This window comes from Pangasianodon hypophthalmus, chromosome 22 (genome assembly GCF_027358585.1).
Source record: "Pangasianodon hypophthalmus isolate fPanHyp1 chromosome 22, fPanHyp1.pri, whole genome shotgun sequence".
Lineage (NCBI taxonomy): Eukaryota > Metazoa > Chordata > Actinopteri > Siluriformes > Pangasiidae > Pangasianodon > Pangasianodon hypophthalmus.
In genome coordinates, this window is record NC_069731.1 from 19560253 (window position 1) to 19573687 (window position 13435).

A 13435-nucleotide genomic window follows, 5' to 3' on the forward strand; every position below is an offset into this window, starting at 1 on the left:
TCTGTGCAGCAGACGCGCCATCTCACGTGTCGTGTTGGTTCTCACACGCTGTTTCTCACCATTTTCACTGAGGAGACAGTGAGTTTCTGGTGAGAGCGAAACGTTACCTCTGTGTTAGAGGTTCTTTGGTTAAGTACGGCTTCTTTGTATTTAGAACCCTTTCTGGTAGGAAAACACTTTGTTCTACTTTTAAAGATTTCTGCCAGAGAGACAACCGAAGAACCCTTAAGTAGTACGGAGAACTAAATCTTAAACATCTGGCAGGTTCTAGGTGTTCAGAAGAAAATAATGAGCAAGAATTCGGAGTTTGTACAGCACAATGACCCAAGTTATACACACACTCTCATAAAAAAGGGTTCTTCAAGGGTTCTTTAAGGGTTTGTTGGATAAATAAGAGTTCTTAGCTGATAAAAAAAGACTTTGTTGTAAGGTTATACAATGTTTGAGTTCCCATCAAAGAGATATCCATAAAACCATATAAAAGAGAAACTGCATAGAAAATTAGAAGGCTTCTAATTTTTTCCAAGAGCATATGATATGATATGACAAATGTGCATTCAACCCCATGGTTTCTGAGCTGTAAAAATATATCTACAAAAACATGGTAAAAATATATCTACAAAATAATATCATTCAGAGAAAACAAAGCAATATATTTCAAATATTTATTAGGGAGAAGAAAAGAAATGATTCCATTAAATTTTTTTATGTTTTCATTTTTTTAATTTAAAAAGTGTTTTTCATTATAAAGAAAATGTTTTAAGCTGTGTTTTGTTATGTGTATATATATAAAATATGTATTTAAAAATGAGAAGTCCTAAACCACCCTAAAAAATAACAGAAAAATTCAAATGAATAATACATTGAATTTTGATTAGAAAGTGTATTGTTTAATTTAATTGTATAGGCTCTATTAGAGTGTTTTTAATTTGTTAATTATTTGTAAAGGACCCTTTCTGGTGAGAATTAGCCTACATGTCTCGTTGGTATTAACTGCACTTCTTTGTCCTCTTTATTTTGTCCTGAGGGTGCACAAACGTTTGCTGTATGTTTTTTTGTCTGACTGTGCATATGTGAAGCCTGTATATGTGACATAAACCTCTCCCTATGCCGACATTTTTGCTTGTCCAGCTACAGAAATCAGCTGAAATCCTGACATTTCTCCTCTTCCTTCTCTTCTCTAACCTCGTAGGGAAGTACGCGATGAGGGATCTGGTCCACCGCCTTCCCGGGAGCAGTAACTCCAGCGGCAGCAGCGGCGGCAGCACCACCAACAGCGCAACGAGCAAAACCATGTCGGACGACACGGTGACGGCGATCTGCTGCGCCCTGCATGAGGTCATCACCAAGAACATGGAGAACGCCAAGGCACTGCGAGACGCCGGCGGGATCGAGAAGCTCATCGGCATCGCCAGGAGCAAAGGAGACAAGTGAGTTTCTGTCATCCAGATGATGTGCACCAGGAGGTTCCTCAGTGGTCCTTACTGACATGAGATTTAACCCTCATTTCCTGAATGAGGTCTTCAGATTTTATAGCACAACGGTTGTAAATTTATCCTCACAGTTATTAGCAGTATAATTGTCACAGGGAAAAAAAATAGTTTATTGGACTCATTGACAATATTTATCTGCAGTCGACCTTTGACCTGAGGTTTGTTGGATTGGCCTTCCACCACATTTGGGATTAAATAACTTTTCTAAAATTTTTAAGATTAGCTTAAAGTGCTGATTCCTCAGCTTCTCATTGTGCTGTAAGTGGAATAAGGACTCAGATCTGACGGTCTCATGTTGGTCCGGTTCCTCAGCTCCGTGTGATGAAGTGCAGGAGAGATGTGTGTTTAGACAACGTGACGGTCAGTGATAAATCATGGATCAGCCATGATGCACTCGACGGAGTGTATTAGAAATAAAGCGGCACGAGGCATAACTGCTTTACATCTTCCTCTTATCAGACGGCCATATTTCCTCTTCCTCTCTGCTGGAGAGGATGCTCGGGTTCCCCACTGTGAGGTTATCTGAGGAACATATGTGAGAATCCAGCGGGACGCAGCCAAAAAACTGTGCATGGGAGGTTTTTACTTTCGTGCAGGTGTGAAAGAAAGAAAGAAAGAAAGAAAGAAGGAAGGAAGGAAGGAAGGAAGGAAGACTGGTTTAGGCCACGCCCACTTCATGTCTAAATCTAAATACAGACAAAGGCAGTGACATTGGTTACACCTCTAGTGTCCGTGTTTCCTGATTTTCAAATATTTCCCAATAATTTACCAATAATTTTGGGAATGACCGTAAACTGTAAGAATAATATTCAAAATCTTCTCATTTGTTCTCTTCCTTTCTTCCAGACATTCGCCCAAGGTGGTGAAAGCGGCATCTCAGGTCCTGAGCAGCATGTGGCAGTACAGAGATCTGCGCAGCCTTTACAAGAAGGTATGACATCATCGATACGTACATTCTCGTCTGAACTGCTTCTGACATCGCGATGTACCTCATGGTACGACCATCAAACTGGTTTAAATCAGCGTGCCTTCACTTCAGTGTGATTAATACAGGAAAATATTCCAGTCTGGAGAACTTCTGATGGCTGAAGAGGACAATAAAACTTCAATAAAACCCTCGCCGGCAATAATTCGTTCACGCCAAGCAATTTCTTTCTCCCTGAAAAAATCCATAAACGTGCGCTATTCAGAATGCTGAGAGAGGCGGAAATTCAGCTTTTCTTCCACATGACACAGCATGCTCAGCTCTGACCGTCCTCACAGAAAGAGCTATTGAGAAGAAACACGGGTGAATCTGAGAGATATTTACTGAAAAAACATCCGATCGATACGTGTTTGTTGGGCGTCTTGGTCTGGCTTTATTGTGAGGCTCTATTCAGGCTGTACACCTTGTTTCTGACATGAATTACACACACACACTGTTTCTGTCTCTCTAATGAAAAGTCGGCCTTCCACAGTGCTCAACTAAGAGCTGTGGAACAGCGTGTGCTCTGAATGATGAGATGAGAGCGCAGTGACACATGCAGCAGTCATGCTGAAAAGTCGCCTTTTAAATGATAGTTATTTTATTTCTTTTTTTTTTGCTTTTTCCTGCCTTTAGTGTTGCCTCCGAGAGCAACTACTGAGAGACTTGTGATTATAAAATTTATTTCCAAGATCAGAAGTTGCAATTTTTTAGACCTGTAAAAAATAATCTGTAAAAATTTACAAAAACATTCATATTTTAAAAAGGGTGATTTGCAGCATTGCCATGCAACCGATTTTTGAGTTTATCCAATTGTGCAAGAAATTAGCCCCGCCCCCATCCGGAGCTAACTAAATCAAATGTTCTTTGACATCTCTGACTAATTAATACTAAGCTTGTTACTCATTTCAGTATCAGTGTCTAGTCTAATGTGGAAAGTGTGAAAAATCTCACGCAGAACACGTCAGTAATGATATTAATCAAACTGCTCTGATAATTAAGGAATAACACCCTGTGTGTGGTGCTGTTATAGATAAATAATCACAGGCAGGAGTTAGTGTTACCAGCCTGAAGCTGATTATTTTCAGATAACAGGACATCCCCAAGTGTTTTATTCCTCTTACACCACACCTATTTTTTTATTTAACATTTTTTTAATTTAATAAAGAAAGATATATTTTGTTGTGGAACGTCTGAGAAACAAGTTTACGTTAGCTATACAGCTAAATACAGTTGTTCACTCAGCAGCTTCTCTTTTTTGTCTCTCTTTTGTTACTGAGAATCCACAAAGCGTAAACTCCTCCATCCTGGAAATGTCAGAAAACTTAAAGTTACAGCTTTACCTCTGACTGTTACTATAGAAACGATAGCGTATTAGAGTGAGTGCATTAATATAAACCTGTGATTTGGAGCTGCTGTTACAGCACTGTGTTATAATGTTGAATAAAACGTAAGGGTTAATGTGACTCCTCTGCTGCCGTCCGTGAAGACGGGGGACAGACAGAGTGTTCTCTGACCTTTAGAGAAAGAAAAAGGCTATTAGTCAGCTCACCGAGTTCAAAGGCGTATCCTGAATTAGCTTCAGCGTCGTCCAAACACAAGCTGAGGTCCTGTAGCGGCGCTGGCAGGCCGACGTTCCCCCGAGTGTAACGCGGATTAAAGGATTTCTGAGTCACACCACACCACATAAACTTATTTAATATTAGAGTTGTCTGAATTAAATCAGACTTAAGCCACGTTCCCATTAAGATTTGTGTTTTAAGAGTTACAGTGTTTATGTCACTATATGTCATAAATCAATTTTATTTATTTTAAAGGTGCAGTGTATGATTTTTAGAGCCCTCTGCTGACTGAGAGGAGAAATGCAACTGATCCTGTAACACCTGTTGAAAGTACATGTTCCTCATATTGCCACCTAAAGAAGCTGAACAGAGCTCTTTGAAATGGGGGCGGAGCTATTTTCAGGGCCAGAAAATTGCAAACAGAATGTTGGAATGAATAAACTAGCAAAATTGAATGCATTTCTAAAATATGATTGAAATGTTTAATTAAATATGCTGAAACAATCAAGTTTTACTTCAACTTTAAAAATACAGTTTATATTCAGAGTTCCTGTACAGTCAAGTGCAAAAGTTTGCATAACATTTTTGAATACATGAATGTTTTAATGGATTATATTTTATTTTATTTTTATTATATATTCCTTATTTATTAACATCTTTGATTTCTGTTTGGTTTTAATTTAAAAACCACAGGGCATGCAGTGTTTTGCAGTCTTTTTTATCTTTGTAAGGCTCGAAATATTTTTCTTTTAAGCAACTTTGAAATTTACTACACTCCAGGCAGTTATAATAATAAATTTCTCTTTTTATATTTTCCTATGCGTAGTGAAAAGTAGGAACTAAAAGTTCTGAGAATAGAAACTAGAAACAACACACAGGGAATGATCGGTCTAAGAAATTGAGCAGATATCATCATTAGTATCATATTGATATCAGAACAGCGAGGAAAATGTGGTGAGATTCGATGTTGTCGCATGTTGCTGTTGCTGATTTTATTTCTTATTAAATTCAGCACAAATAAAATGTTGTGTATTTTGCATTGCGGTGTTAAAATGCCCCCTTCAGGCTGAGAAGTGAACTGCCGCTCGTCAGCTGTAAGTGATGTGGACAGCAGGACTGACACACTTACATCAGCCGCCAGGTCAAGGTTACGAAAGACAGGCTGAACGAGATCCACGTCACATCGCTTCGGCAGAGTTATTACGTCTGTCGCGCTGTTTATTATGAAAAAAAAACTCATATTGATTTTCTAAAGGCGTGTGACCGTCCCTCGCTTTTTATTTTTCTCTCCTCTCCTTCAGCCTGAACAGTCCACATTTTTTCATTTCCTCTCCTCCTGCCCGAGCTCTGGATGTCATCCCTAATGTCACGAAGGTTGACATTAAAGAAAGGCCACCAACATTCAGATTGCTATTATTAACATTTCGCTGAAGCCATGCGTCTCATCTCGTCAGACTGTAATGACAGTTATTCCGAGTGGTCGTGCCCTTTTTCGCCCTCATCCTCATCCTCCAGTCAGGAGGTGGAGATTAGACCGCCATGCCACTTGAGGTGTCAGTATTATGGCTGTGGGCGAGCCAAACAAAACCAGATTATAAATAAATATAGAGGAAATCAGGAAGGAAGTAGCATGGGGATGGATAGAGTTTAAATGTTTTTTTGGTGTACATTGTTTGGTCTGGTCACAAACCATCACACATTTACTTGCTCCCAATGATTTGGTTAAGAAACTTGGCAAATGAAAACATATGATGTGGTTAATCTTATAGTTATGATCGTTATTAAACGACCCTTAAGGATGTAAAGAAGCTGGCTAGCTGGGGGAGTAAACCTCAGGCTTCCCCACAATGCGATACGATTACGATTCATAAGGCAACAATTCGATATTTGATGATACCCCCAACTCTGCTACGATACGATTTGATTTAATCGTCTCCGATCAATATGCGACCAACTTTGTTCAGAATCTAAGTACAGGTTGGCCTACCGTTAATTCACGAATGATGATGATGTAGAGAAGGACTATTTTAAATATTACGGGCAAATCAGCTTGCTAGTCTGTTAATTATTTACACGTCAGTTCAAAAACATTAATTTTTTTTTACACGCCAGTCGTCTGTCCTTTTTCATGAATAATCAATATATCTTTTCAATCGATGCATTGATCTGAATCATGATCTGAGCTTGAACTTAAGCACATTTTGTTGCTTGATGTAAAAAAAAAAAAAATTTATTCTTCAGTCTGCATTTTCTGTTCCTGATTTTTTCAGGCTTAAATGCGAGTACCTGTGTATAAAGGTGGTGGAATAGATGCTGCTGAAAAACACTTCTACTCCAGGAAAATCTGCTAACCTCGGTAGTGTGAGCCACACACACACGTGATTTGCGTAATCTGAATGGCACACTGAGAGAATTGACTTAAGATGAGCCAAGTTTCTGTGAATAAATATTGACATAACTTTTGGACTCGCAGACTCTGAATAGAGTGAATAGAGTGAAAATATGAGTCAGCAATCTAGTTCCTGCTTAAACACCGTGCTACATTGTGGCATAGGAATACTGCATTGCGAATAAATCAGAATGCAGGTATAAACAGTAATAGAGATGTTACACTCCTGATTCCAAGCCCCAGGTCTCTTACATGGTGCTGCAAGCCGACACGTTCAGCCAGGCTGTTAGATTGGATGATGCACTGACGCCGTTGGGGTTTCGGTAATGAACACTGCCCTCGGATCACCCGAGCACAAATTACCAAACCAGAGATTTTGCCACCTGAGTGTTAAGCACTGCTGTGAGAGAATATTGAGTTGCTACGATGGCTTTGTCTCTGCTCTGTCAGCTTGCTCTTTTGTGGTCTTATCTGTAAATGAGAATTGGGCTAGCACATCATGCATAAGGGTGGAATTAACATGATAAAAATAGGATTATTGGACCATGTCTTGATTGCTCAGTATTCAAACTGGGTAGATGCACAGATTCTAGCTTTATACATCCTTTAACGTCCACCAATCATGGCCACATTAGGCCTGAGGCACTAATGAAGAGGAAAAAAGACTTACGAGATGCTGGAATAATAGTAATTTGAGATGTTAATTGCACTGGAACCCGATGCTTCTCTGCAGCATCCATTCTTTCCTCTGTGTTTCTCTGCTGATGTTTTCCTGTTATAGAAAAATAATCAACGGCAGGGTGGAGAGATGAGGTTGCTCTTACCACCCAAAAGCTTATGATTTTCCTATATTCCTATTATTAAAGAACAGCACATCATACTTTATATCCATTTATAGTTACATTTAATGTTGTGTGATGTTTGTGAAACGAGTTAGTTCCTGTTCTTCACCATATCAGAGATTACACACTTTTTTAATCTGTTTATGTGGAGAGTCCACCATATAGTTCCCTGTGAATGAGCTGTTACTATAGAAATGAACAAGCTCAAATTAATTTAAACCTGTGATTTGTCCAATCAGAACCCAGACTTCAACATCGTTGTGGTGTAAAAAGTCAATAATTGGAGTCCATGTTAGCAAACCATCTCCTTCTGTTGTAATCTTTGCATGCATGCAGGGTGTAAAATGCTGACTGGGATATGCGTATACTTCATTCTTTTCAAAGAGGAAAATGCCTAAAATAGCTTGGCGAAGACCAGACGCTGTGTTTCTTTTCGCTCCTTGCTGCATGCTGCCCTCAGCTGCCTGTCCAGTGGGTTTATCTTCAACAATAGTCACTCGGGAACAGCTGCGCATCTTCCCCAGCAGGGCCGTGTGGCAGAGATATAGAGGTGTTGGCATGGGAGGGATGGCAGGCAGAAAGTGGGGCAGCTTTGAACTGCTGTGTGTCAGAAAGCCTTTGATCTTGCCCAAAAATCCCTTTTCCGAACCAAGAGGGTACGAAAATGTCAAGCTGAACGCTCCTGATGGCTCTCAGGGGAGTCATGATGCCTTCATGTAGTGTGAAGACTCACTTCTGATCCTTAACCTAGCCACGCAGGGCAAATGTGTGACAGGGAGACAATAATCACATGCATCTCTGTCCAGTTGTCTCCATCCTGGCTGCTTAAAGGCACTCTCAGACCAGAGAGTGTAAATAACATGAGAAAATTATGAAAGTGTGTGAAAACTCGCCCCTTTCTGAGCCCGCGCTCAGTGTTCCCGGGATAGACTCGGGATCCACTGCGACCCTGATCGAGATAAAGCGTTATTATTTCAGAATAAACCAACTTTCTGAAAACAGCTCTGCAGTAAATCAGGCGCAAAACGAATCCATTTGCACTGACTCCGCCCTCTGTTTTGCACTTTAAGCTACGTTTGCTTGCAATTTTACGATTTTTTGACACACACTCCTTTAGCTAGTTCTGTGTAACAAATAATATTTAACTACATTTGTTAACATAAAGAAACTGTAAATTGTCATTATGAGAATTCTCCTCACAAGCTGTTATTTATTGTCTTATTTTATTGACTAACGCTTGATATCATCTCATTTACTCCGGGTGTCTTTGTGTTGTGCTTCCTTCCTGCTACATTTCTGATAAACTTTTATTTAAGACAAACTAGTAATGTCTTTTGATCAACAATGAAATAAATTTCCAGTTCCTGGCACTTTATTCAAGATTTGTGACTGTTAAATATTCCTTCCTTCCTCTCTCTCTCTCTCTCTCTCTCTCTCTCTCTCTCTTTCTCTCTCTCTCTCTCTCTCTCTTTCTCTCTTTCTCTCTCTCTCGTTGATTTCCTGCAGGACGGTTACTCACAGTATCACTTTATCGGCTCTGCTTCAACGATAGAAAGAGACAGACAACGACCATACTCTTCCTCACGCACGCCTTCCATCTCTCCGGTCCGGACCTCTCCCAACAATCGTTCAGGTGAGGACAAGCTTCTCTTCTCAACATACGCACAACAGTTATACTTTCAAATTTTAAGGTTTTTTTAAATTATCAGCAGTTTTCCAAAATAATGTACTGTTGAAAGAATATGTGAATTTTATTACCTTGTAGATTTTCAATTAACTATTACACTGGACAAGAAGATTTTTCTTCCTGAAAAGTTTTGGGTGTGAAAGTGAGACAGGTGTTTTCCAGCTGAAGCCAAGATGAAGGAAGGAATTTTTTGGTCCAGAAGTTAAACAGGTCAGGGATGACAGGCAGTTTGAAGAACTTATAGCAGGGCCAGAGAAAATTGCATTGAAGGCATATGAGAGTTTCTGGAAAATTTCTTGGGAACTATAGAGCACCAAATTAGGTTCAGATGGTTGACAAAATGCTTTAAGCATAGAAATCCCATGTGGCTGAACAGGTCACTAAAGATTCATTTTCTGCGCTCGCATTCAGACCTGTTCTGTGCAAATCTTGTTGGAGTCAGTGATGAACCTGGTGAAAGGTCTCAAGATGTTGCGATGATGGAAAAGCCGTAGCAGGGCAACTGGAATCCAAAAATATTGGCAGATTATTGTTGCACACTTCAACAAGAAGCATGAGACATTAAGTAGAGGTGAAAATGAGCAGCAAATCATTTTTAGGTCAATGGAACTAGTTCAATGTGTTAGCACTATCAAATTCAATAAATGTTAAATTTGTGTTTTTATTCAAATTCCTACATGATACAAATAATCTGAAATTATATTTGTGTTCAAAAATTTCTGGAGAAGCAACAGTTTTGTAGTAATTTTTTAGTCCTGTGTTATGTACATAATAAATAAAAAATACATATTTTAATAACAATTTAAAAAGTATAAAATAACTTACCATAAATTTATCCAATAATACAAAAAGTTAATTAATTTCTGATGAAATTCCACAGATTACTGAAATATAGTTAATATCTTGAATAATGACATCATGTTGCTACATTACATCACCTTTACACCTTCATGAAGTTGATTATTTTCGTGTAACAGCACATCTCGAAGTGTTTTATTCCTCTTATACCACACTGACCATAAACTCCTCTGTGCTGAAAGTTACAGCTTTACCCCTGACTGTTAGGAAGCGCTGACACTGGAGACTCCTTCCACAAGTAAGGAGTTAAATAAATGTCTTTTTACAGAAAACGTCACTGTCGGTTTTTTAAATCGGTTTATGTGAAGCGTCTGTCGTACGAGCTCCTGTGAGCTGTTACTATAGGAACAATAACGTATTTGAACGTGAGCTTTAATATAAACCTGTGATTGGCAGCTGTGCTACTGTCAGAGCTGCTGAGTGTGTGTGGATAAACCTGACACATTCGACGTGTCCTCCCTGAACCCAGCACGTTGCTGTATGAGCTGCTTGGTGTTTTAATGCCGTTTCCGGTGGACTTGGTGTCCTGATGAAGCAGAAAAGTGCCTTTTCCTGCTTTCAGGGGTTTGGGGTTTTGCTGGAGGACTGAGCAGAGCTGTGGAGCAGAGAGACCCGGAGCTAATGGCTCTTTAAATGACTGAAGCACAGTCACTGAACGATGTGAGAAATATTTCTCAGCTTGCTATGCTTTGCTTGATGAATCAGCCACTGGGGTTTTTAGGGGGGGAAAAGGCTCTGGTAAGGAGGGGAGTAGTCATGCTGATTTCTTCACTGGCAGCTTTTGCGCTAATGCATTAAGCTCTCAGATCATTTTTTATCATTAAGACTAAATCACCTCCTCTGTCTGCCTCTGATGGATTATTGATTATGTTGGGAGTGGGTCTTTTTCTTTTTTTTTTGGTTACTCAAAAGCCAAGTGTTCCATCTGTCCATATTATTTTTTATTCCCAAAAACCAAGGCCCTGATTTACTGAGATCCTTGAGGAACATACACAATATTTCAGGTAAAAGAAAATTCTATATTTAAGCATATACACTAAACGCTGTGCTTCGATAAAGATGAAACCTGTTGGAGTACAATACCTGCGATATTCTTTCACTAATTATTAAAACAGTTAAAAAACCTTTTTTTCACTTTATCATTTAATATGCTTTCATTATTTGCCTTACATTTACTAGCATGTACTTTATAAAGTACATAAAAATTACTTTTTATATTATTTTATTCTATTTTTTACACATTTTGTGTCATTATCACATCACCCCGTCGCTGTTTCCTTTCTTCCTAAATGACAGAAATGGACTTCCGCAAATTTAAAACATGCCCATCGCTCGTGCTTATTTGCACATTCAATCTCTGTTCCTGAAATGACTTTCAGTTTTAGTAAATCACTCTTCAGGCGCAAAATTATTCAATTTGCATTGACTCCACTTTGAATGGTTCATTTTAACGTACACACGCCTGAAGTTGCATTTTCAGCAAGCCAGCACCTTTAGTAAATCAGGGCCTTGGTGTAAAATAAAGTATTCTTCAGTTTCTTCTACATGACGTATTTAAAACTTGCTAAGCTCAAATTTAATATAATTCCTGAGAAATGTGATTATTTCCTGATTCCATGACCTTGCCATAGTGGAGAGGTTTGTAATAAGGAATGGTTGGTAAGTAAGACTGCAGTGATCTTTACAGCCTGTGAAAATAACATCTTAGATATATAAGGATGAGAGAAATAAATAGATGAACACTTTTCCACGTATCTTTTTTCCACACATTGATGTGTTCTAGCCAGGACAAGTACAACATTAATAGCAGTGGCCTTGAAAAGAGAAAAATTAGAGCTCTAAATTGAGCAGCATGTGGTGTTCTCCTGATACCAGCCCTGACACCAACCAGGGTTCGAGCAGAAATAGAGACAAACAGCCAAATTGATTTCTAACACAGTGCTGCAATCACACAACCCAAAGCACTGTGAGTTCCTCTGCACTGCCACAGAGCTGTTATTACATCTCCAGCCCAAATACAGGGACCAGAGCCAGGGTTTGAGGCATTTTCTATGTTTTTCTTGGCTTCTGAGGTTCCCTAGAGACCAGAACAAAGACAAGATGGCTCCAAGTCTACTTGACTGAGGTTGAAGATATAGCATGCTTACTGCTGCCGAGAGATTTTGAATAATTAAGCAGGATAAAGAACAGGAATCTCACAAAACAGACAAATGCACACAGAGAATACTAAAGTCTCAGAAATGCATGACTAGGAAATTGGCAAGACTTTGCAAAAAACTGTTAAAACCAGGAAGGAAAGGCTGCTTTCACACTACTATGAGTGCAAAGTGCTGAGAGAAGAAGCAACATGAAGGAACAAGTGTGTGTGTAAAAATTATAAGGAGTTTTATACCACAGCACTGTTGAATTCTGGAATCTGATTGGTCAGAAGGTTTTGATTAATTTTCTGTAACAGCAGCTCTGACAGTAGTGCAGCTGCAAATCACAGGTTTGTATTAATAAACGTTATCGTTTCTATAGCAACAGCTCATTCACGGAGGACTTGTATGGAGGATGCACCACATAATCTAAGATTAATAATAAATGGATTTATAAACAAGCTGTTATTTAATGAAGAAAAATAAAGTATAAAAATGCACACGGGGTCAAAACACAGGCATCGCCATCAATGCCTATTTTTTTGTCTTATTAACCCGAAGAGAGAGAATAAAGAGAGGCTGCTGAGGGAACGACTGTTTATAGCTGCTATAATGTACAGTAAGTGAGAACAGGAACGAACCTGTTTCAGAACATTAAATATAACTGTAAACTGTGTCATAGTAAGTTAGTAAATAAAAAAGTGCAATCATTCGCAGATCGCTGTGGCATAAGAGGAATAAAACACTTTGTGAAATGATGCTGAGGAAAATAAATAAGAGCAAAGATAACCATGCCTCCAAATCACCCGAGTGCTGGCGTGAGGAAGTGTTTCTCTTCATTGTAGCGTGAGTGTACCATAACTTTCAAATTTTTAAATATGTGAACTTCCACACAGCAGAAGCTGTAGAGAAACTTCTCTACTTCTCTTCAAGACTGTAATGATGGCATGGATTTACATATATATATATATATATATATACATAGCCTTCATTTATCTCATTAGAGGCTCCCAGTGGACATTTTGAAAGCCTAAAGCTCTGCGTGAAGACTCGGGGAATCTTACAGTTTTTGAAAATATGCCAAGAAGAGGCAATAAACAGGAAAGACGGCTAGATCATGAGAAAACGCTGTGTCTCTCTGCTGCTTTCTGTTTAATACCTCACACACTAGACACAATAAATGCTGATTAGTCCCTCAGAGAGCGTTGCAGGAGAGGAACAGGGTGCACTAATATTTGCATCTGTGGAATTATACTCAACAGATGGCCAGATTGCAATGAGCTGAGTAATGTACTAATGCTACCTAGTGTTCATAATGTGTCCTTGGCAAGAATTTCTAAACGTCTGGAGAAACAGAGAGCTGACTTTTCTTTTAACGTGTTCAGTTTGTATCACTTTGTTCATTTATATTAAAGACAGCAGGACAATAGGAAGTAGAGTGAAGTAAATATATTTACTTCAGTGTTTATCTCAGACTTGGTGCTCTCAGGACCTTTGCATCA

General features: G+C 39.0%; 1 protein-coding gene across 6 annotated transcripts in view; it reads left to right on the forward strand.

Moving 5' to 3' along the window:
• Window positions 1-13435, forward strand: part of ctnnd2a (catenin (cadherin-associated protein), delta 2a) — a 265685-nt gene that overhangs the window by 246758 nt on the left and 5492 nt on the right. For all 6 annotated transcript variants that reach the window (XM_034298153.2, XM_026938090.3, XM_026938091.3 and 3 more), the window contains 3 exons: window positions 1193-1430; window positions 2340-2424; window positions 8757-8883. In XM_034298153.2, coding sequence (XP_034154044.1) covers window positions 1193-1430; window positions 2340-2424; window positions 8757-8883 — 450 coding nt within the window. The remainder of the gene's footprint in view (window positions 1-1192; window positions 1431-2339; window positions 2425-8756; window positions 8884-13435) is intronic.